At 43.6% G+C, this 20,823-nt stretch overlaps 1 protein-coding gene and 1 long non-coding RNA gene across 12 annotated transcripts in view; one reads left to right on the top strand and one right to left on the bottom strand.

Moving 5' to 3' along the window:
• The window catches only part of trim9 (tripartite motif containing 9), a 36,118-nt gene extending 17,549 nt beyond the window's left edge, over window positions 1–18,569 (top strand). For 2 of the 11 annotated variants that reach the window (XM_071896229.2, XM_071896213.2), the window contains 7 exons: window positions 8,420–8,530; window positions 9,427–9,589; window positions 10,419–10,564; window positions 12,997–13,135; window positions 16,346–16,595; window positions 17,097–17,259; window positions 18,437–18,569. In XM_071896229.2, coding sequence (XP_071752330.1) covers window positions 8,420–8,530; window positions 9,427–9,589; window positions 10,419–10,564; window positions 12,997–13,135; window positions 16,346–16,595; window positions 17,097–17,259; window positions 18,437–18,514 — 1,050 coding nt within the window. In that variant the 3' untranslated portion in view covers window positions 18,515–18,569. Of the gene's footprint in view, window positions 1–8,419; window positions 8,531–9,426; window positions 9,590–10,418; window positions 10,565–12,996; window positions 13,170–15,159; window positions 15,192–15,384; window positions 15,424–16,345; window positions 16,650–17,096; window positions 17,260–18,436 lie in introns of all 11 variants that reach the window. The other 9 variants (XM_071896198.2, XM_071896189.2, XM_071896245.2 and 6 more) reach the window with 7 other exon arrangements.
• LOC139909618 (uncharacterized) overlaps window positions 1–20,823 on the bottom strand; it is a 230,486-nt gene that overhangs the window by 42,348 nt on the left and 167,315 nt on the right. The window lies entirely within an intron of this gene.

Raw genomic sequence — 20,823 nt, 5'->3', positions numbered from 1 at the left:
AGATGCAGCGTTTTGGATATGGAAGCATCGTTTTTATGAATCATTTGCATAGGAAAGGAGATTGTTGCGTAAAAAAAAGAAAAAAGCCAGCTACGCATTTTTACGCACATCCAACGAAGACGCTAATGAAATGCCCTGATTAATCCTGCTGATGCAGACACTTGAAGCTCACTCTGTGGTATACGAAGCTATGATCAGAGTAGAAAGCGTAAAATAGAGTAGGATCGTTTTAAACGGAGGCCGCTGTAGCCAGGCAGAGTAGCTGGGCCGGCGCCTCCCAGAGAGAGCTGCCCTCCTCTGGTCCTCGCCGCTGACGCCAAAGCCTCGTCGCCATGGTGACCGGGACGTGATGAGCTTGTTGTTTGAAGCTGTGGAGGCGAGAAGTAGTCCTTAATAACATGAGTCAGGTTCATTTTTTTTTTTTTTTTTTTTTTCTCTCACCGCATCAGGAAGAGTGCCCCTTGTAGTCGTTTTGAAAGATGGAGGGGGGCAGGAGGCAGTTTGTCACACCGAGCTGTTATGAAAGCGCTCCGTCTCACTTTAACGTCCTGCTTCACTCCCCCTCAGTCGCTCATTATAACATCCATACGGTCGTGTGCTGCTGTTGTTTAGCTTCCTGTAATGTAGAGAATTAAGTCGGATCAAACCTATACATGCTGTCTCTTCTGGTTAGTCCCTCACACTGCATTTCATCTGGGAGACTGTGGCAGATTTATGCGGAGCGCAGACTCAGCAGAGCGCCGATGAAGGATGCTGCTGAGAGCTGATTAGAGCGATACAAAGTGAATTGGAAACTAAGTCAGGCTGCGTCTCCTTCTCTCTCTCCCTGGGACCCTTAGCTAGGCTATTTTTTATTTCTGCTGTCTGTGTGGCTGTCCCGCTCCCTGTTGACTCCCCACCCATCTGAGTCAGTGTCTCCCTCGCTCCAGGGGGGGATCCTTCCTCCCCAGGGGCCCATGGGTGCTACGCCAACCCCTCACACTTTCACTCACTGAAACGCGGGGAAGAGGTCGGACTCTACGGTGGCTGATGGATGAACCTTGGAAATATAAAGAGTGCTGGAGGCACAGGATGATTAATTCTCTCACAGTATTTTTTTTATTGCTGCAGCAGGATCTGCAGCAGAGACTGTTTATCATTATGTTATGGTAGGACAGACAGTGAAATGAGTATTGCTGAATCCAATATTGGGGTTTTATTCGCTAGAGGGTGCAGTGCAAGGATGGAAAAATCCTCTCACTGAATATTTTTTGCATCTGTTGTCTGGATGCTGTGATTTTGACCCCAACTCTTTTTACTATCGGTCGCTTGCTGATTCCTTCCTTCCAAGTCAAGTCAAGTCAAAGTATATTTAAAGTAGAATATCATACCAAGGTGTCTCAGTACACTTTACAACAATGAAACAACATTTAAAGATCATAAGATAGTTAAATAATATAAAACCACAAAAATAATACAGTGCAACATACGATTAAAACATAGAAAATATACCTTGTTGTAGCAGTAGAGATATGAGCTGGTTTGTAAGTTCTTCTGGAAAAGAGCTACATAAAAGCCAAACAGGTGAAAGTAAATGGAGATGTAATAACTGAGGCGAAGGTTAAACCAAAAGTTGGGACGTCATAGTGGCCCTCTCTGGAAATGTTAAAAAGTGAGTTGGCTGTTGCGTGACGAGCAGCGTCTTGATCTGCTCTGACAACTGAATGTCAATGGAAGTGGCACTTGTCACTTTCTCTGACCATCACTGCTCTGCGAAACATGCAGAACAGAGCAGAAAGCAACTCTAACCCCCTTATTCATCTTCCTTTTCATCCTTTAACAGTTTCATTTCATCTGTTTCCTCTCCTCTCTCTTTCCTCCTTTCCTCAGCCTCCTTTCTTCCCTTTCCTAGCCTCTTTCCTCTTCTCTCTCCTTCCCTCTTCTACCTGCCTCTTCTTCTCTCCTCTCCTCGTTTTCTCTCCTTAACTATCTTCCCTTTTTCTCTCCGTCCATCCCACTTCCTCTCTTTCCCTTCCTCTTTCTTCTTTACTCCCCATTTCTTCGCTTCCCACCTCTCTCCTTCCCTCTTCCACCAACGTCTTCTACCTTCCTCTCCCTCTTTTCTCCCATTTAACTCCTCCTTTCTCTTCCCTTCCCTAGCCTCTTCCTCTTCTCTCTCCTTCCCTCTTCTACCTGCCTCTTCTTCTCTCCTCTCCTTGTTTTCTCTCCTTAACTATCTTCCCTTTTTCTCTCCATCCATCCCACTTCCTCTTTCCCTTCCTCTTTCTTCTTTACTTCCCACCTCTCTCCTTCCCTCTTCCACCAACGTCTTCTACCTTCCTCTCCCTCTTTTCTCCCATTTAACTCCTCCTTTCTCTTCCCTTCTCCTTATATTCTACCCGCCTTGGCATTTATATTATATGTCAGTCATCTTCATGCACTTCCTTCATGTAAAACTGTTTTATTCTAAATCTTATATTAGGGTCCTGTGCCTGTGCTGCTAAAAAGAGACGGGTCAGGGGACTGCAGCCACAACACATTGTGATGCCAAGAGTGCTGCAGTGGCCTACTAATTATAACAGAAACAGATAGAGGGAGGTGAAGAAATATGGGATAATATTGTAGTCACTCAAGGCTGATGGACAGTGTTCATGTTTGTGCGCTGTGCATGATTCACTGCAACAACAGCCTAAGAGACTAAATCTTATATATATAAACTTCAAATTGTGCTGTCAGGTTATTTTAAACTGCGGTTGCTAACCCAGAATGGACGTTATAGCAGTTCCCCGCATAACAGGAGTCGTAACGCGTTTTAATGAGTCTGTGTCCCACGGCGAGAGGATAAAATTCTCATCTGGGTCCTGGGATGAAGAAGTTGGCAAACCCCTGCTGTGCCAAACTGGAAAAAATGACTACAAAGGGCCACATTACTGTACGTCTCAGCACTCTGAGGGCCGGCCTGCTGCTTCTCGGCTATTGTTTTTCGCTTCCCCTGTTTGGGATTGTTTTAGCCGCGCCGTTGAGCCGGTGTGACTCGGTGTGATGATGCGCTTAATCACCGTGACAACCACATATGTCTGAGAGGAGAGAGGACGAAGTTCGTTTCCCCGCTGCTGCAGAGACCGTGGCCCAGTTACACAGCTAGCTCTGCCCTCTACCACTGTCCTCCAGTGTGTTTGTGTGTGTGTGTGTGTGTGTGTGTGTGTCTCTCTCTCTCTCTCTCTCTCCCTGTCTCTCTCTTTCTCTGTGTCTCAATCCATTTCCCACACATGTCTCCTCAAGCTGTTGAATTCTCTCTGCTACCGTCCCAGGTTAAACTGTCGGTCCCTCCCCCCGTGTTAAATTCAGATGAATGAATCCGCCGTGAATCGATTATCAAGTGATCATCCGGCACGGAGATATTGCCGGCAGCGGCCTCGTATCTTATTCTCAAGCAGATTTCAGGCAAAGTGACTGGAATACTGAGAGAAACTGCAGAGCGCTCCGTCTCGAGGCTGTCTGGGTCGAGTGGGGAGATGGAGAGGAAATGAGAGAGAGAGAAAAAAGAAGAGGGAAAAGAAGAGTGGAGGGAGCGTAAAGAAGAGGGAAAAGAGGAGTGGAGGGAGCGAATGGAAGAGGGAGAAGAGGAGTGGAGGGAGCGTAAAGAAGAGGGAAAACAGGAATGGAGGGAGCGAATAGAAGAGGCAAAAAAAGAGGAATGGAGGGAGTGAAAAGAAGAGGGAAAAGAGGAATGGAGGGATCGAATACAAGAGGGAAAAGAGGAATGAGGGAGTGAAAAGAAGAGGGAAGAGGAATGGAAGGAATGAAAAGAAGAGGGAAAAGAGGAATGGAGGGAGCGAGTAGAAGAGGGAAAAGAGGAATGGAGGGAGCGAATAGAAGAGGGAAAAGAGGAATGGAGGGAGCGAGTAGAAGAGGGAAAAGAGGAATGGAGGGAGCGAATAGAAGAGGGAAAAGAGGAATGGAGGGAGCGAAAAAGAAGAGGGAAAAGGGAATGGAGGGAGCAAAAAGAAGAGGGAAAAGAAGAATGGAGGGAGTGAAAAGGAGAGGGAAAAGAGGAATGGAGGGAGCGAAAAAGAAGAGGGAAAAAGGGAATGGAGGGAGCGAAAAGGAGAGGGAAAAGAGGAATGGAAGGAGCAAAAAGAAGAGGGGAAAAGAGGAATGGAAGGAGCGAAAAGGAGAGGGAAAAGAGGAAGGGAGGGAGCAAATAGAAGAGGGAAAAGAGGAATGGAAGGAGTGAAAAGAAGAGGGAAAAGAGGAATGGAAGGAGTGAATAGAAGAGGGAAAAGAGGAATGGAAGGAGTGAATAGAAGAGGGAAAAGAGGAAGGGAGGGAGCGAATAGAAGAGGGAAAAGAGGAATGGAAGGAGTGAATAGAAGAGGGAAAAGAGGAATGGAAGGAGTGAATAGAAGAGGGAAAAGAGGAATGGAGGGAGCGAAAAGAAGAGGGAAAAAAGGAATGGAGGGAGTGAAAAGAAGAGGGAAAAGAGGAATGGAGGGAGCGAAAAGAAGAGGGAAAAGAGGAATGGAAGGAGCGAAAAGAAGAGGGAAAAGAGGAATGGAGGAAGCGAAAAAGAAGAGGGAAAAGGGAATGGAGGGAGCGAAAAGAAGAGGGAAAAGAGGAATGGAAGGAGCGAAAAGAAGAGGGAAAAGAGGAATGGAGGAAGCGAAAAAGAAGAGGGAAAAGGGAATGGAGGGAGCGAAAAGAAGAGGGAAAAGAGGAATGGAAGGAGCGAAAAGAGGAATGGAAGGAGCGAAAAGGAGAGGGAAAAGAGGAATGGAAGGAGTGAAAAGAGAAATGGAGGGAGCGAAGAGGGACAGAGGGACAGAGGGAGGACAAGATACTGTGTTCCTTGTTGCCGTGTCTCTGCACCTTCGCCCCTCCCGAGTCAGATCCCTCCAAACTGATTGCACTCTGTGAATTAAGAGGTTGTGATTGCAGCAGCCTGCGGAGGAGAGGAAGAGGGACGGTGAGCTTGTTTGTTAAACAGGCAGCGACAGCAAGTGAGGAACACGTCCCGGAGCCCCGCCGGGCCACTGCAGGGGTGTGGACGGTCCAGGCCTGACACAGCATGGGACGGTTTGGCCCTTAGCCAGGCAAATATAGAGCAAATCATCGGCGCCGGGGGGTGAGGCGAGTCCACAGGTCTCCTCACGCCGAGTCCAAGAGTCTAGATTGATTGCAGCGCTAAAAGGGGGAATAATTAGAATACGATTAGCTGCGTCTCTGTGTAAGTCTTCGATACTTGCTTGCTTGATATTATTCTGACTGCAGGCATTATTGAATCCACTTAGAGTGTGTATTTGGTTCGTTCAGGTTCACACTGCCCAATTACAAGCGAACCAGAGCTTGTAAACAAACGTCATATGGACTCACATTTATTGGACAGAGGTTTGGTAGCCTGTCATCCCATGGAGTTAAAGATTTTGCCAGTGTGGAGAGTCAAATTGTCTGCCATCTTTACCGTAATTCACCTTCTCTGGTGTTCAGACTAGTTAGGAACACATGAAGAAATATGAGGATCAGAGGAGATTTGCAGTTTGCCCTCGGTTGTTTTTGTTATGCTAGGCTTTCCATGCATGAGTAACTGCCGGCTATCAGATGTCAACATCTGTCTCCTTATACACATAAAACCTTGCATTTTGGAGTCATTTCATGTAACTGGTTTGGATTACAGTTCACCTGGAAGCCGAGACCTGCATTTTCAGGCATCTTGGTGCAGTTTGTTTGGTGGCATTCGATGTCGATTGGCCTTGTTCTCACCTGCTCAAACAAACCGAACTAAAGTAAGTAGAGTAAACGCTCCAGAATCTGAATAAACCTCTCCAATCATGCTTGATGTAATGTCCTTAATGTGCAATTAGTCTAAATTGATTGCATTACTGAAAAAGGGCTAATGATAATTACAACATAACTGTGTCAAGGTATGTCGATCATGATGTGTCAGTGGTTCAGTGCTTGAACACTTGAAGCCATTCTGACAGAAATCATTATTAAAACATGTGCTTCCCCTGTGTTCTAGTCAAGACTGATTACAACCTGAAAAAGGTCAATGATTAGAGTGAAATTAGCTGTATCTATGTCGGAACAATATCTTTCAATCATTATGAAATCTCTGTGTACTTCTTTCATGTTCTAAATAGATTATGGCCCTGAAAAAGGGCAATGATTAAAAAATTCAAATAACTGTGTGTATGTGTAGGTCCTAACGTTACATCAGTCATACATCATCAATAAATCATATGTGGATACTCCCCTCATGCTCTAATCCAGACTAATTGCATCTCTGAAAAGGGCAATGATTGGAATACCAGTAGCTTCATCTATATGGTCTTTAATGTCTTTACTGTGTTGTGTGTCAGTGGTACAACACCTGCATGCTTGATGCCGCTGTGACTGCAGTCATCATTAAATCATCTTCATGTATACTGCCAGTCTGTAAACGGCCGCAGAAAGGATTTTCCTCTCCACTCAGCCTTGGAAACCCTTTGGATTGAAGCAGTGAAGTTACTGTTACCTAGCAACCCTCGGTCCAGCACCTCCGCCGATTTCAGACTGTTGTTGAGGCTCTGTGGACATCAGCAGGCCCACAGCGTCAGCCTTGGAGGGGGAATCTCCCAAATCTAACCTCTGCTTTACCAAAATATCAGCTTGACATAGGTCTGGTTCTGCGTGCAATAAGGTCGATATAGAACAGATGGATCGTAGGTGCTGTTGTGGGAGGGTTATATTGTGAATCCTTGTAGGTCAACAATGTAAATCACATTTGTATTTTGTAACTCACTGATTTTCGCAGAAGCACTTTGGCTCAGCACCTGGGTTCGATCCTCAGTCCAAGACCTTTCTGTGAAGAGTTTGCATTAGTGCCGAAACGATTAGTCGATTAATTGATTAGTCAAGTGACAGAACATTAACCGATTATAATTTTGATAATCGAATAATCGTTTTAGTCGTTTATCAAGTAAAAATACCAAACATTTGCTGGTTACAGCTTCACAAATGCACAAGATTTGCTGCTTTTCTCCATTTCACATAATTAAAATGATCATTTTGGGGTTTTTTTGGCTGCTGGTAACTTGATGGGCATTTGTCATTATTTTTGTCATTTTATAGACTATAGAATAGTTAGAATAGAATAGAATATAGAATATAGAATAGATTAATCGATAACGAAAATAATCGTTAGTTGCAGCCCTAGTTTGCATGTTTGCGTGAGTCCCCCCCCCCCCTCGTTTCAAACAACATGCAAGTCAGGTGGATTGGAGACTCCAAATTCCCCACAGGTATGAATCAAAGCTAGTGATTTCTCTGTGATCATCCTGTGATGTACTGGCGACCAGTCCAGGGTGTTTCCCCGCCTTCTGTCCAATGCATGCTGGGATAGACTGCAGCCCCCTGTGACCCCGAAGAGGAATAAGTGGGTAAAGAAAATTTCCGTCTATCTGTCATTTACTCTGTTATCATTTTTCAGTGTGAAATGGAAATTTTAGAGCAATCTGGCACTAAAGCGCTCGTCTCATCCCACTCTCTCTCTGATCCACTCATCTGATCTTTCAGAAACAAGCTGGCACACGCAACCGGCGATGCTGACGAATTTTCACACGGCCTGCACGAAAACAAAATGTCACTTTCCTTCGGCCGACGTCAATAACGCAATTGGCTCCCGATGTCTGCTAACCCTCTGCTCCTCTTCCCCAATCTGTCCAATTCTCAAGAGTCGAATTAGCCAATTTATCAATGCTACAATCCTGGTGCTAATCTCATTATTGGTTTCCCTCCCCTTCCCTTCATCCATTAACAGCCTTGTTTAATCTCTCCCTCTTGTCTTCTTCTTCTCTCCCTCCATCCCCCCTCTTCTCTCTTTTTCTCCCCCTTTTACCTCTTTTCTCTTTACTATCGCCCTTTTCTCATCTCCAGCTCTCCCTCTATCATCCCCCTCTTCTCTTTCCCTTCCTCTCCTTCCTGTCTTTCCTCTACCCCCCCTTTTTCTCTCCTCCTCTCCTCTCTCCTTCCCTCATCTATCAGCCTTTTTTTTACCTCCCTCTCTTTCTTTTCTCCCTTTTAACTTCCTTCTCTGCATCTCTCTCTTTTCCTTTTCTACAAATCCAGGTCTTTATGCTGTGCGTCAGTACAGCACTTACATACTTGATGTACTGACCACAGTCATTATTAAACCATTTTTCTGCATTTCCTTGATGTTCCAGTCTAGAGTGATTACAGTGCTGGAAATGGGTGAAGATTAGAATATGATTATCTTCATCTTAGCGTAGGTTTTGCATGCTTGATGTCTTTGTGTAGGTGTTGCAAACTTGCATAACTTGATTCCTTCTTCTCCCTGCTTCTTCTTCTACCTTCCTCTCCCTCCTCTCTCCTCCATTTACCCCCCCAAACCCCTACACACCTCTTCTCTCTTCTCTCTACGTCTTCTTCACCTCCGTCCCAGGTGGTGCGGGATCAGATCTCCCACTGTACGGTGAAGCTGCGTCAGACCACGGGGCTGATGGAGTATTGCCTGGAGGTCATCAAGGAGAACGACCCCAGCGGTTTCCTGCAGGTCAGAGTCATGAGAAACAAAGCTCTTTCTATCCCCATCTTAATTAAACAGAACACTTATGAGTAGGGATGCAAAATGTTTTGTAAAAACAAATGGCTACAAATCAAAGCTGTGACACCCACAAATCTGGCAATATTATTTGTTTGTTTTTGAGTTTTGTGCTCATAATTGTCCCATGTCCAGTGTAAAGCTGTAGACAATAAAGTTTCCTGAATCTCTATCTAAACACAGACAGTTTGGTACAGTGTGTTTCCCCCGGAGAATTACTGCCAGCAAGTATGACTCAGACTCAGAATATTTTTTAGATAAAGTTGACTTTACTGCTATGTGAAAAATAAATACAACCAGAACACAACTGATAGCTAAAGTAAAGTAACAGTAGATGTGTTGCTTTTTGACTGGTAATAGGAATCTGTTTCCACGGCTCTAGCCAAGCAATTATACTTAACGTTATTCATCATCTTGATTTTAGTTTTAGTGTCTACGTCTAGAAAGCGAGCTAACGTCAGCTTAAGTCTTCCTCTTGTGTCATTGCCTCTCAGATACTCGGTCTGACTGAAGAGCTGAGGTGAATTTGAGGAGATAATGAGCATATTGCCTGTGGCAAACACAAGTACAAGTGTTTCCTGTGTTGCAGTTGTATCTCACCTGCCTGTTTACTGAAATAGAACATTTAGAGTAAAACTAAAATGATTCTGCAAGCATTTTTAGCATAGCATGTAATCCATCAGGAAGATTTATTATTGTTGAGTGTCCAGCGAGTGTATAACCATCCTGTAATCATTATAACCGTCTCATCAGGAAAGAAACTGCTCTTTCTAAAACTAGTTTCAGCTCAGTCTGTTCCCTTTAAACCTGAATGAGACTTGACGGTGACTGTCCTGTGTCCCTCCCAGATCTCTGATGCCCTGATCCGGAGGGTCCACATGACGGAGAGCCAGTGGGGGAAGGGGACCCTGACTCCCAGGATGAACAGCGACTTTGACCTCACTCTGGACAGCGGGCCCCTCCTGCAGACAATCCACCAACTGGACTTTGTGCAGATGAAAGGTACAGGGGGTGGGGGGGGGGGTAATGGGTACAAAAGTGTCCGTGAGCAAGACGATGAATTCTCCTTGGGTGACCAATAGAGTAACACAAAAACTGTATCCGTAACGAAAAATCACTATAATATTCCTATAGGGACTATAGAGAGTGTGTATGTAGTATGTCAATAGATAGTTTAAAGTGAATTTATTATACTTAATAGTTTTATCTCCTATGGAATCACTAAAATATTCCAATTGGAACTTAATTTTGCTGTGATATTTATATAGTATACATAGCCTATAGTATGAGTTTTCAGTCGCAGTATAGAGACAGCAGGTTTCTGCTCACGCATATCACATCTTTATCTTTTAAAATGACAATTTATTTTACTTGTAAGAATAAAAATGCAGAAGTGATATGTAATAGGGGGAACCTTCTGCTCTTATGTGGACTGCAATATGGAAATTTGTTTGTGTTTGGTTTGTGGAATTTTGTACCTGCTTTATGGTTTCAGTGAGATAGGTGTTTGCTAAAATATTCTATAAAATACTAAAATATAAAGGCAAAGGTGGGAGGTGTGTGGATATTGTAGGCTGGATTATGTACAATAGTTGGAATATTCATGAATCACAAGACGTTGATTAATGTGTTATATAAATTTATAAGTGGAATTTATAAATTATAAATCCCACAAAGATCGTCCTGCACTGTCATATCCAGTGGGAGTGTGTGTGTGTGCCAGTGTGTGTGTGTGTGTGTGTGTGTGTGTGTGTGTGTGTGTGTGTGCCAGTGTGTGTGTGTGCCCGTGTGCCTTGCATATCTCAGTGGGCTGTAATTTGGCCTGGTTTCCCCTCCTCAGTCCCAGCTGCTCCCATGCTCCAGCTGGAGGAATGCTGCACTCAGAACAACAGCGCCACGTTGTCATGGAAACAGCCACCGCTCTCCACCATCGCCGTGGACGGATACATCCTGGAGCTGGACGATGGAAACGGGGGCCAGTTCAGGGTAGGTTCTCCTCTCGCTGCCAGACTGCAGGTATTCTGTTCCCTGCCCGGGATTTATCTGTCTGCTGTCGAGTTCAACATTATTTTCCCTCGTAAAAAAAACCCTGGAGTGGGAACCCTTGTTAGATTTGCATTTAGATTACAGACATAAATGTGAAAAACACGAACGGTCAGGGTAATAACTCACCTTTACTGAACACTAGCCCTCTCTCTGATAGGCGACTACCTCAACAAAGACTCCTTCATTCGGTGCCAGGGAGGACACCAGCACAGCTAGGGGGAATGTGAAAGCAACGCATTGTCATTGAACTCCCTTGGGTGGATGTGTGTCCGCTGACTCCATATATGTGTGTGTGTGTGTGTGTGTGAGGGCCTTACCGCAGAGCTCTGAGTGATATGAGAGCGGGTCATGTGACGTAGCGGGGCGTTGAATGACACGGTGTCAGGAGGAAGGGCGGGTGGTAACGCAGCTGTCAGTTGGGATGATCCCGCGGGAAGCGTGATCCGGGATCAAAGCTGCATGCGTACCCACCCAGAGGTTAGCAGTGTAATCCATCCTCCTAAGACCCTCCCTGCTTCCCCACACAGTGGGGCCTCTTGCTTTGTTGTAGCAGCAACTTATTCCTCCTGAACAACGCCCTCACTACAATAGCAGGGGGTATCTGTGTCAGCCTTAAACCTGTAAAGATTAGGTTCCTCCGTAATGACTCTCCTAACAATCAGTCGAGTTTAAGAGTTTTCTGCACTCACTTTAAAGGAGTAGTTAATCCTAAAATGAAAATTCAGTCATCTACTCACTCCCATGTTAGCCGAAACTCCGCTGAAGTTCGTAGGACTGCCAAGCACACAGCGAGTTAGCCCCCGTTGTTCCATCTCAGCCTTCTCCAAAACTACTGAATTTAACGGAGCCATCTGTTTACAGCTCCAAAGAAAGCATAAAATGTCCATCCAATTCCTCAAAGTTTTGACTGACAATGCTCTGGTCACACACACACACACACACACACACACACACACACACACACACACACCCTACAGTAGCATACAGGGTCTGGGGTGAGCCTGCTGACAGAGCATTGTCAGTGAGGAAAATATATGAGATAATAATCAAAATATCTGACATTTGGACCCTCAGTGCAACCGTTTGACTATAAAACACTTGGATTGTTAGGAGAAATTTAATGAACATTTTATGCTATTTTTGGAGCTGTAAAAAGATGGCCCCATTACCTTTGATAGTTTAGGAGAAGGCTGAGATTGAGCTGAGTCATTTGGTGATTTACTACCAACGTCAATGGAGTTTCAACCGGCATGGGGGAGAGTAGATAATCGCAGCATTTTCATTTTGGGGTGAACTACTCCTTTAACACTCCTCCAGACTGATTGACACTCACCCAGAGTGTCAGCAGCTAAATGCTTACAATGTAAAGTGAATGGTGCAACAGCAGCTCTAGAGGCATGCTCTGTTTTAAGCTGGGAAAAGCAGGCAGTGACCTTGGTTGCGTCCCTCACTGCCAGCCAAAGTAGCCAAAGTCAACTGGCCATAATTTCTCACCCTCCACCTCCCCTTGAGTTCATCCTGTGGCTGTAATTGTCTGTATGTGCTACATCTCTCTCTCTCTTAATTACAACTGTTGCATCTGAGGGGGTCATTTACATACAATCTGCAGCAGATTCACCGACTGTATCTGTTAACTGCTAATTGGCAGGCAGTCAGCGCCAAATTGCTGTGCAGCTTGGAGTCATTTTGCCACAGGACTCCATTTCACTGGTAGCGTGCAGTTTGGTCACATTGTGAGTGATGCAGAAATAAACCAATCCAGAGGAGTAAATGTGATCAGAATAACATACAGCATCTCAGAACCGTGAAACACATTTTGGAACTTTATATTATCTATCTGTTGTGTTTATCTTTACTGTTTCCCTGAAGTTTGCTTTGCTGTAAAGATCAAAGCGATGTTTCATCTGTAATGTGACAAAATTCCACCAGGCAGTCTGTGTGGAATAAAGAAACTTGAATTTGAACTCAAAGCGTATACATTTTTATGTCATATCTGTGTCTTACGCTATGGGACTTTGGGATAGCCTACAACAATGTTCTGAATTGCGAGGGAAGTTTTGTGTTATTCTGCTACTATCTGACTCATTGCGGCTCGCCAACGCGGCACCACACTGAGCTAAGAGAGTGGACCCTGCGTCTATTTATACTCCACAGTGTGGGCTGCCTCACCCACGCTCAGTTGTACAAACTCACACTCACGCTCATTTCACTCACCGCCGAATCCAAATGGGACGCTCTCTCTCTGCGGCAACGAGCCTGCCTTGTTGAAGAAGAAACACTGTGCAGTATGTCCGTTTGGTGTCATCATAACAGACTCACTATGACAGATGTCTGCTTGTGAGGTTAAGAGAAAGTACTGTGTGTCTTTACAGGAGGTGTACGTGGGGACGGAGACCATCTGCACGGTGGATGGGCTCCACTTCAACAGCACTTACAGGTCCAGAGTGAAGGCCTTCAATGGCAGCGGCGTGGGCCAGTACAGCAAGACGCTGATCATGCAGACCTCAGAGAGTATGTCCAGCACCGTCTCCACCTCCTCCTACTTGTATGGCTGTGGATCTTAAAGGAAAAATCCACCCTCAAACAGAATTCGTGCATTTGTTCCTCTGATCTGGGATAGATAGTCCGGTCAATATATATGAGCACGGACTTTCTTTCTCCCAAAGTTAGAATCCAGAGGGAGACGAGACTCCGGTCTGTGTTGCTGTTAAAATAGACTTTCTAAAGCTGCTCCACTGACAGTGATTTTCAGACTGAACTCCACTGGACTCACAAGCCTCCTTTATACCTGGCCTTAATATGCAGATGAATTGGCTGGGACCCGGCATTAAAATGCATCTTTGGTGCCAACGTTGAAATCAGATTACTCTATTTCTTATTTATGTACTTTAGAAAGATGTCAAATACTTGCAAATACTACCTGGAAACCATGTTGTTATATGGATCATAATTGGCTATCCATTTTTAATACTTTTGTTATCCAAGCTGCCTTTTTTTTTGCTATGCGTTTTTTCTAGGTGGATCCACATGAACATTTATTTCAGTTCACATAGTTGTTGTATGTGGATTTTATTTACACTTTGGTATTATTGCGACCAAATGTTTTCTGATATGTGGTGGTTTGCACAATCAGATCTTCAAAGCATCTTGGGTGCATTTACTTGGATTTTTACACGGTTAAGCTCTACCCAAATACAATCCGATCTCCCATGATGTACGTCAGAGAAAGGTATGAGGGGATCGTAGATATTTTGTTGTGCTCCAGCAAACAGTTGGGCATTATTTTATAGCAGTGCTAAGGGAAAATCACAGTGTCCCCAAAGTCAGTTTCTTAGTTATTGTCAGTGGAGCCGCTCCAATAAGTGCCACTTGATGACACTGCAGAAGAGAGTCTTGGCTCGATTTCTTATTTTGGGAGAGATGAGTTCATTTACAGCGCACAAGTGTCGACTAAACTCCAGAAGATCATAAGAATAATATATCGCTGCTGCCAGACTAAAGCCTTGTATCATCAAAAAGTCAACTTCTCAGCAATTTAGAAAAACAACCTTATTTCACATTTACAACCACACATTTTGAAGTTTTATTAGGGATGCACTGATGTGTTTTTTTGAAGCCAATACCAATATTTTCCCACCCACATCGGCTGATACTGATATGCATTTTTGTAAGAATCTTAGTACAAATGCAGGTGCAAAACAGGTTAAACTTTTCAGACATTTCAGATATGCCTATCTTCAGATAATTAAGTGATTTTTAAACAAAAGACAATGTTAGTTTTATTCGATTGCTAATTTGACAGTTGTATTAAGTGACACACTCCTAGAAAAAAAAGGTCACAAAAATGCCAATTCCAGTAAAAATGATAATTAGACTGATACCAATATTGCTTTTTAAAGCTGATATCGGCCAATACTGATAGTCTGCCAATATATCGGTGCATCCCTAAGTGTTATTATGGGTTTTGAATGGGTTTCATCAACCCTAGGGCCATGAAACTTGCTCGACCTGTAAAGGATCATGTAAACCTTCAGCTGAATTCTGTTTGAGAGTGCGTTTTAGCTTTAAAAGCAGTACATACAGTAGCAGTTGGTTCATGTATAATCCACCCATGTGCTTGCTTTCCCATTAGTTATATGCTGCTCTGCATAGACGGGGAAGCTTGTCATCCATCAGTGGACCTGAAAGGCCCAGACAGCCTCAGCATCTGTCGGGGGGGGGGGGATGTACAAAGTCATCTAACCCGTTTTTGTTTTTGTTTTTCATTCAGAAGTTTTTTTCGCAGACTTCTGACAGCCTCCGACACTCTGACCGGAAAGCACTTTGATTTTGTGAGCTTTATCTTCCCCCTCGGAAAGATAGCAATGTTTTTTTCTCAAGCAAATCAAGCATGGATTTCTTGATCAGAAAGGGGGATTGAAAATTGTGATTGAAAGACTTTCTCTCTGCTTTCATGCCTTGTTCTTTTGAAGTCTCCCCCCCCCCCACCCCCGGTCTATTTTCTAGGAGCTCTTTGGCTGGACAGCGAATCTCAGTCTTGTTGTTTTTGGGGGGAAACTCCTCTCTGGTCATTCGGCCACTGACCTGAACCAGCTTCCCTGATCAAACCTGCTTCTACCTTCTCTGCCACCCTCCCCTTCCCTCTACACTGTCCGCTTTACCGCTTCACTCCCCACCCCCTCCCTCTCTCTCTCTCTCTCTCCCTCTTTCTCTCTCTCTCTCTCTCTCTCTTTCTCTACCCCCTTCATTTCACATTTCAGCTGGACTCCCCCCATGCGATATGCAATCTATAGGCACAGGTATGGACGGCTCTCATTGCTGACTGTCTCCACTGCTCTAATCCCTTCCTGGCCATTGCCTGTTTCATCAATGCAGTCTTCAGTCTAAAACCTAAGGGTGGGCAGGCTGCTACTCCATGGGCTGCACTTATTAAGCTTTCACTACGGGCTTCTAATAAACCTCCTTGTTTATTTCCCTCGGGAAATATAGCTGCGTAATGAAACTTCACTGGACACAGTGACAACAATGAAAGCCTTGGACAAGCAAGTCTACTGGAGCCCATATAAATAGCGAATGCCCCTCTGTGAAACTCCCACACTCTCTTGTACACAGTAGTTGTTATGCTATTATATTTTCCAACCCTGGGTTAAATAGTATTTGCAAATAATTCTTAGCATTTGCTTTAGCCTGCTTGGATGTTATACAGTGACTCCAAGAAAGTTGAGATAATCATCATACAGTAAATTAAAGTCAGTTTAGTATATTTTTCTGTGATTGAGAACTTACTTAGCACAAACTGAGTCGTCCTAGTGTGGTAAACTCCACCCATCTGGTGTTCCAAGCAGTTTAAAACAAACGCTGATTATCATTTGCAGACTATTTGACCCAGTTGAGGTAGTTTCCACAGATATTTAAATAGTTACCACTATGGTATGCTGCTAAGCATTATAGTCAATCATAGATGGTCATAATAGTCAATCATGTTCATTCATATTATTATTTTTCCTCACATTAAAATTATTTTTCCAGTGTAACTTCACCTCATTCAACCTCATTCTCTAGTCTCATATCTAAGTCTGTTCATGCTCATAATAATGTTCTGACTGTATCGGTCATTATTGATGCTAAACTATGTGTGCATGTACGCCTGTGTGTGTGTGTGTGTGTGTGTGTGTGTGTGTGTGTGTGTGTGTGTGTGTGTGTGTGTGTGTGTCTCTGCAGTAGCTTGGTTCACATTCGACCCGGCCTCCGCTCACCCGGACATCATGTTCTCCAACGACAACCTGACGGTGACGTGCAACAGCTACGACGACAGGGTGGTCATGGGTAATTCGGCTTTCTCCCGCGGCGTGCACTACTGGGAGATGACCGTCGATCGCTACGACAACCACCCGGACCCGGCCTTCGGGGTCGCCCGGGCCGACGTGCTGAAGGATGTGATGCTGGGGAAGGACGACAAGGCCTGGGCCATGTATGTGGACAACAACCGCTCCTGGTTCATGCACAACAACTCGCACACCAACAGGTAGGAAGGAACTGATTCTTCATCATCTTCGCTTCCATGTACCAACGCACAAGTCTCACCTTTTACACATTTTACTCAACGTTAAGAGTGCTGTCTGTCTCTTTGTCTGTGTTTTTCAATGTGAATCATAACAGAAATGAGCTTTTAATATTTAGTGGTGTCCTTGTCACTCTCAGCTTTTAAGTCCCTTTTAAAAACATTTCTTCTTACAGATCTTACAGTTCTCATTGCTTTTATTTACTGATGTTTTATTACCACTGTTTACTTCTTTTACTTGTTTCTTCTTTTATTGTTCTTACAGTTGAAGAAAAGTGCTATATAAATAAAGTTATTATTATTGTATATTAGAAATATTCAGTGTGTCTTTTTACTACATATTACTGAGGGTAGCACTTGGATTGTTAAAGGTTGCTTATTTCTTTGGTTTCTCTCTGTGTGATTGTTAAGGACGGATGGCGGCATCAGTAAAGGAGCTACAATAGGAGTGCTGCTTGACTTCACCCGCGGGCTCCTCATCTTCCTCATCAACGATGAGCAGCAGGGGCCGGTGGCATTCGAAGCCCTGGAGGGCGTCTATTACCCGGCTATCAGCCTCAACCGAAACGTCCAGGTACAGAAGGCCCACATGCTGCTGGGAATGACACTGTGTATATTATTGTACGGTATTTATGAACCATATACTGTATTTCTAGAGTCACATTTCACTTTACTGGTCCAGATGCATCTAGTGTGTAAGCGACATTTTAGCACAGATACAACACAACACAGGGAGTGGAGTGGGGTGTGGAGGGGGGCGAGCAAACAGAATTTCCCCATTGGGATCAATAAAGTATCACATTATTATTATTATTTGGGTCAAAGTTGGTAAATTGGCCTCAAGTCTGCATTCCTACTATGAGTTTTACAAATATGGGCTCAGAGTATTAAACCATGAAAAAACAAAACTTCAAAGACTCAGCAACAGTTAGTAGCTTTGAATTTATTGTTGCTCTCAGCCAGCTTTCTCATTTTTAATCATGTGTATTGGTAGTGATAGCAAAGTGCCTCCAAAACACTTCAGTTACTGAGGCAACGGCTCAACATCTCCACCTGCAGGCAGCAGCAGGGATTTTAAACACACTGGCAAATCAGTTCAAAAGCAAAGTTACAGTATTTCACAGTCAGTAAGTAAATATATTAAAACTATGAATAAAATAAAAATAGACAGTGATTAAATCAAATGTATTTGCCATATCAATAAAATCACCTTATATTTGTATGTAACTGTATTTCCAGAGGTGGGAAGTAACTAAGTACATTTACTCAAGTACTGTACGTAAGTACAATTTTCAGGTACTGGTACTTTACTTGAGTATTTTCATTTTGTGAGACTTGTACTTTTTACTCCACTACATTTACCTGACAGCTGTAGTTACTAGTTACTTTGCAGAATAAAGTTTTACATGCAAAACTTACAATAAGCTCATAAAATATGTTGCATTGTTAGAGTATGGAGAAGTTAGACCTAGCGCCACCTGGACCACCTACAACATTAAAATACTTCTTATTATTAATGCATCAATAATTTAACACTCTGAAAGGGACCGTTCTTCAGAATGAGCACTTTTACTTTTGATACTTAAGTACATTTTACTGCTAATACTTCTATACCTTCAGTTAAGTAAAGTTTTGAATGCAGGACTTTTACTTTTGCTGGAGTATTTTTCCATTAAGGTATTGCTGCTTTTACTTAGGTAAAGAATCTGAGTGCTTTTTCCACCGCTGTGTATTTCTCTCATGCTCTGTAGGTCACTCTGCACACCGGTCTACCCATCCCCGATTTCTACACCCCAGGAGAGGCCGACCCTACTGGCTCCGTGTGCTGAAGACTCATCCAGCCAGTGAATAACTAACTATGAACCCCCCCCCCCCCCCGCCCCCCACCTACCCCACCTACCCCACCACCCACCTCCCTCCTCCCCCCCCTGACCAACTGACCCCCTGACTCCCTGTTTGAGGCCCATCCAGCGCTGAGCCATGCCTTTATCGTACCGAAACGAAAACCTTGGACACGTGGACCATCCGCAGGTCATTGTCAAAACGAACTGTGCTTTTGCCATCTGTACGTTGTATCTTCACATGATGCAGATAAACTACAGCTGAAGATACTATAGTGCATCAACCACCAGATGAAATCCTCTTGACACAAAACTGGACTGTGAATGTTATTACTGAAAATAATGTGCAGTGACGGTATGCGATATAACTGCTGTGCTTAAAGGAAAGAGTGTGTTTTGGAGTTGACTAAGGGAAATGAGCCACCATCATACCATCCACATACATTTGAGTATATCTCATTCCTCATTCTCGCTCTGCTCTCTCTCTCTTTCACACACACACACACACACACACACACACACAAACAAACACAATATCCTGTATATTACGCTTTCTTTTTCTTCCTTTTCCTGCCATTTGCCCACGAACATCGTCATATATTTCAAACACCAGGGGGAGCACAACTTAAAAACAAAACTGGTGTGTGCAGATGAGGGGCGGGCGGCGGCTGCAGTGATCCCTGGAAGAGAGCAATAGTCCGACTCTCAACTGTGTTCCTGTTGTATTCTCGTCAGTGTAAATGAGGCGCTCTTATAGTGGCTTAGCTTGTGTGAACCTTCTATATAGTTTGTAAAAATACAGCATCAGTGTATAAATGCAACCGGAAAGCAAGGCCTTCATGCAGCCTTTCTCCACAGTGCAGCTCTCAAAAGGGGAGGGTGTCATTTTGTTTAATATATATAGTATCCTGCTTATTGATATGAACAGTGTGAAAGACGGTGATGATGATCATGGTGACAGTGTGATGGATGACGATGTTGATTGGATTCATATTCTGTTTGAATAAGGTGCTATTGCAACTTGCTTAGTTATAGCTCTTTTACCGTAGGTGACTGAATCCTGGTAGTTTTGTACTATTGTTATTGAAATGAATCTATTGCGAAGAGGTGTATAGCTAAATAAGTTATTGATGTTCAGAGTTTTTCCAATGATAATTCATCATTGTTGCTTTATTTGATATATAGTTATTAAAGGAAGGTGGTCCAAATGAAATCTTTTTATGTACATGCTTACAGAAGTAGTTTTGATTTTGTTCTCAAACTGGAGAGTGATATCGGCTATCGTGAGAACCAGTTTATGTTCTCCAAAAGCAACAGCAAGAACAGTGATGTGCTAAGCAATTTTTGGGGCAACGCATATGGGCAACACTCCCTGCAACAGGCAACAAAGTGAGACACATGGTCAGCAATTTCTTCTTGGCAACAAAATGTCCCAAAGTGATTAAAGTACAAATGTTGAGGCAACTACATGAGACTGTTGCCCATCTGAGTTGCCCAAATGTTTGCCGTGTGCATCGCTGCCCTGAGATTTACATGTCCAACATATACTTAAGGTGCTATCCTGTGTTGAAGCTTCATGGGTGTGCCTTTTCCCCCCAAATACCCAATAGACTAATATAACTTTGCTACAAACTAGATTCATTGCTTCAGCAGAGTCTACTGTAACATCTGTGATGCCTGACTTCACCCTGCTGCTACATATTTTTACTATAGTAAAGGGCAAAACTCAACACTAATTATGTTTCCTATGGATGTAACCACAGTATTTAAGAGAATAATACAGTCAGGTGTGGCGAGGTCTTTCTTACTTTCCGATTCCTCTGTGAATTTTGTTTCTTTTGGGATTACATTGATTGTAAATCATCTGGGACTGATACCACATGGCTGGTAAAATGGCCGTGCACAGTAAACTATATAATTTCCAGTATGTTATGTGCTTGGGGTGCATGTGGATTAGTAGTGCTAAAGGCCTGCTGCCCAGGCTGCAAGGCTGAATTCAAACATTGATTTACGCAACAGTTAATTGGTTGTTTTCCAAGGTAAGCCTTTTGTCCGGCTGCAATTAAAACACTAGACTCTCTCTCTCTCTCGCTCTGAAATATTGACAGTACAAAAGCAGGCCGTTTACCAGCGGGTCAGTGAGCAGGGAGAGCTTCCTCATACCGAGACAAGTGCAGCCATTATCACAGGATTACACAACCTCAGATTCCAGGACAAAAACACACTGGGTTCAATCCAACAGCAGAACTAACAATGCATTGAAATAAAATGTCATTTTCAACACATCCATATGTCTA

This window comes from Centroberyx gerrardi, chromosome 17 (assembly GCF_048128805.1).
Source record: "Centroberyx gerrardi isolate f3 chromosome 17, fCenGer3.hap1.cur.20231027, whole genome shotgun sequence".
Taxonomy (NCBI): Eukaryota; Metazoa; Chordata; class Actinopteri; order Beryciformes; family Berycidae; genus Centroberyx; species Centroberyx gerrardi.
The sequence above is the reverse complement of the archived record's forward strand: the minus strand, read 5'-3'. Positions and strand labels throughout refer to the sequence as shown.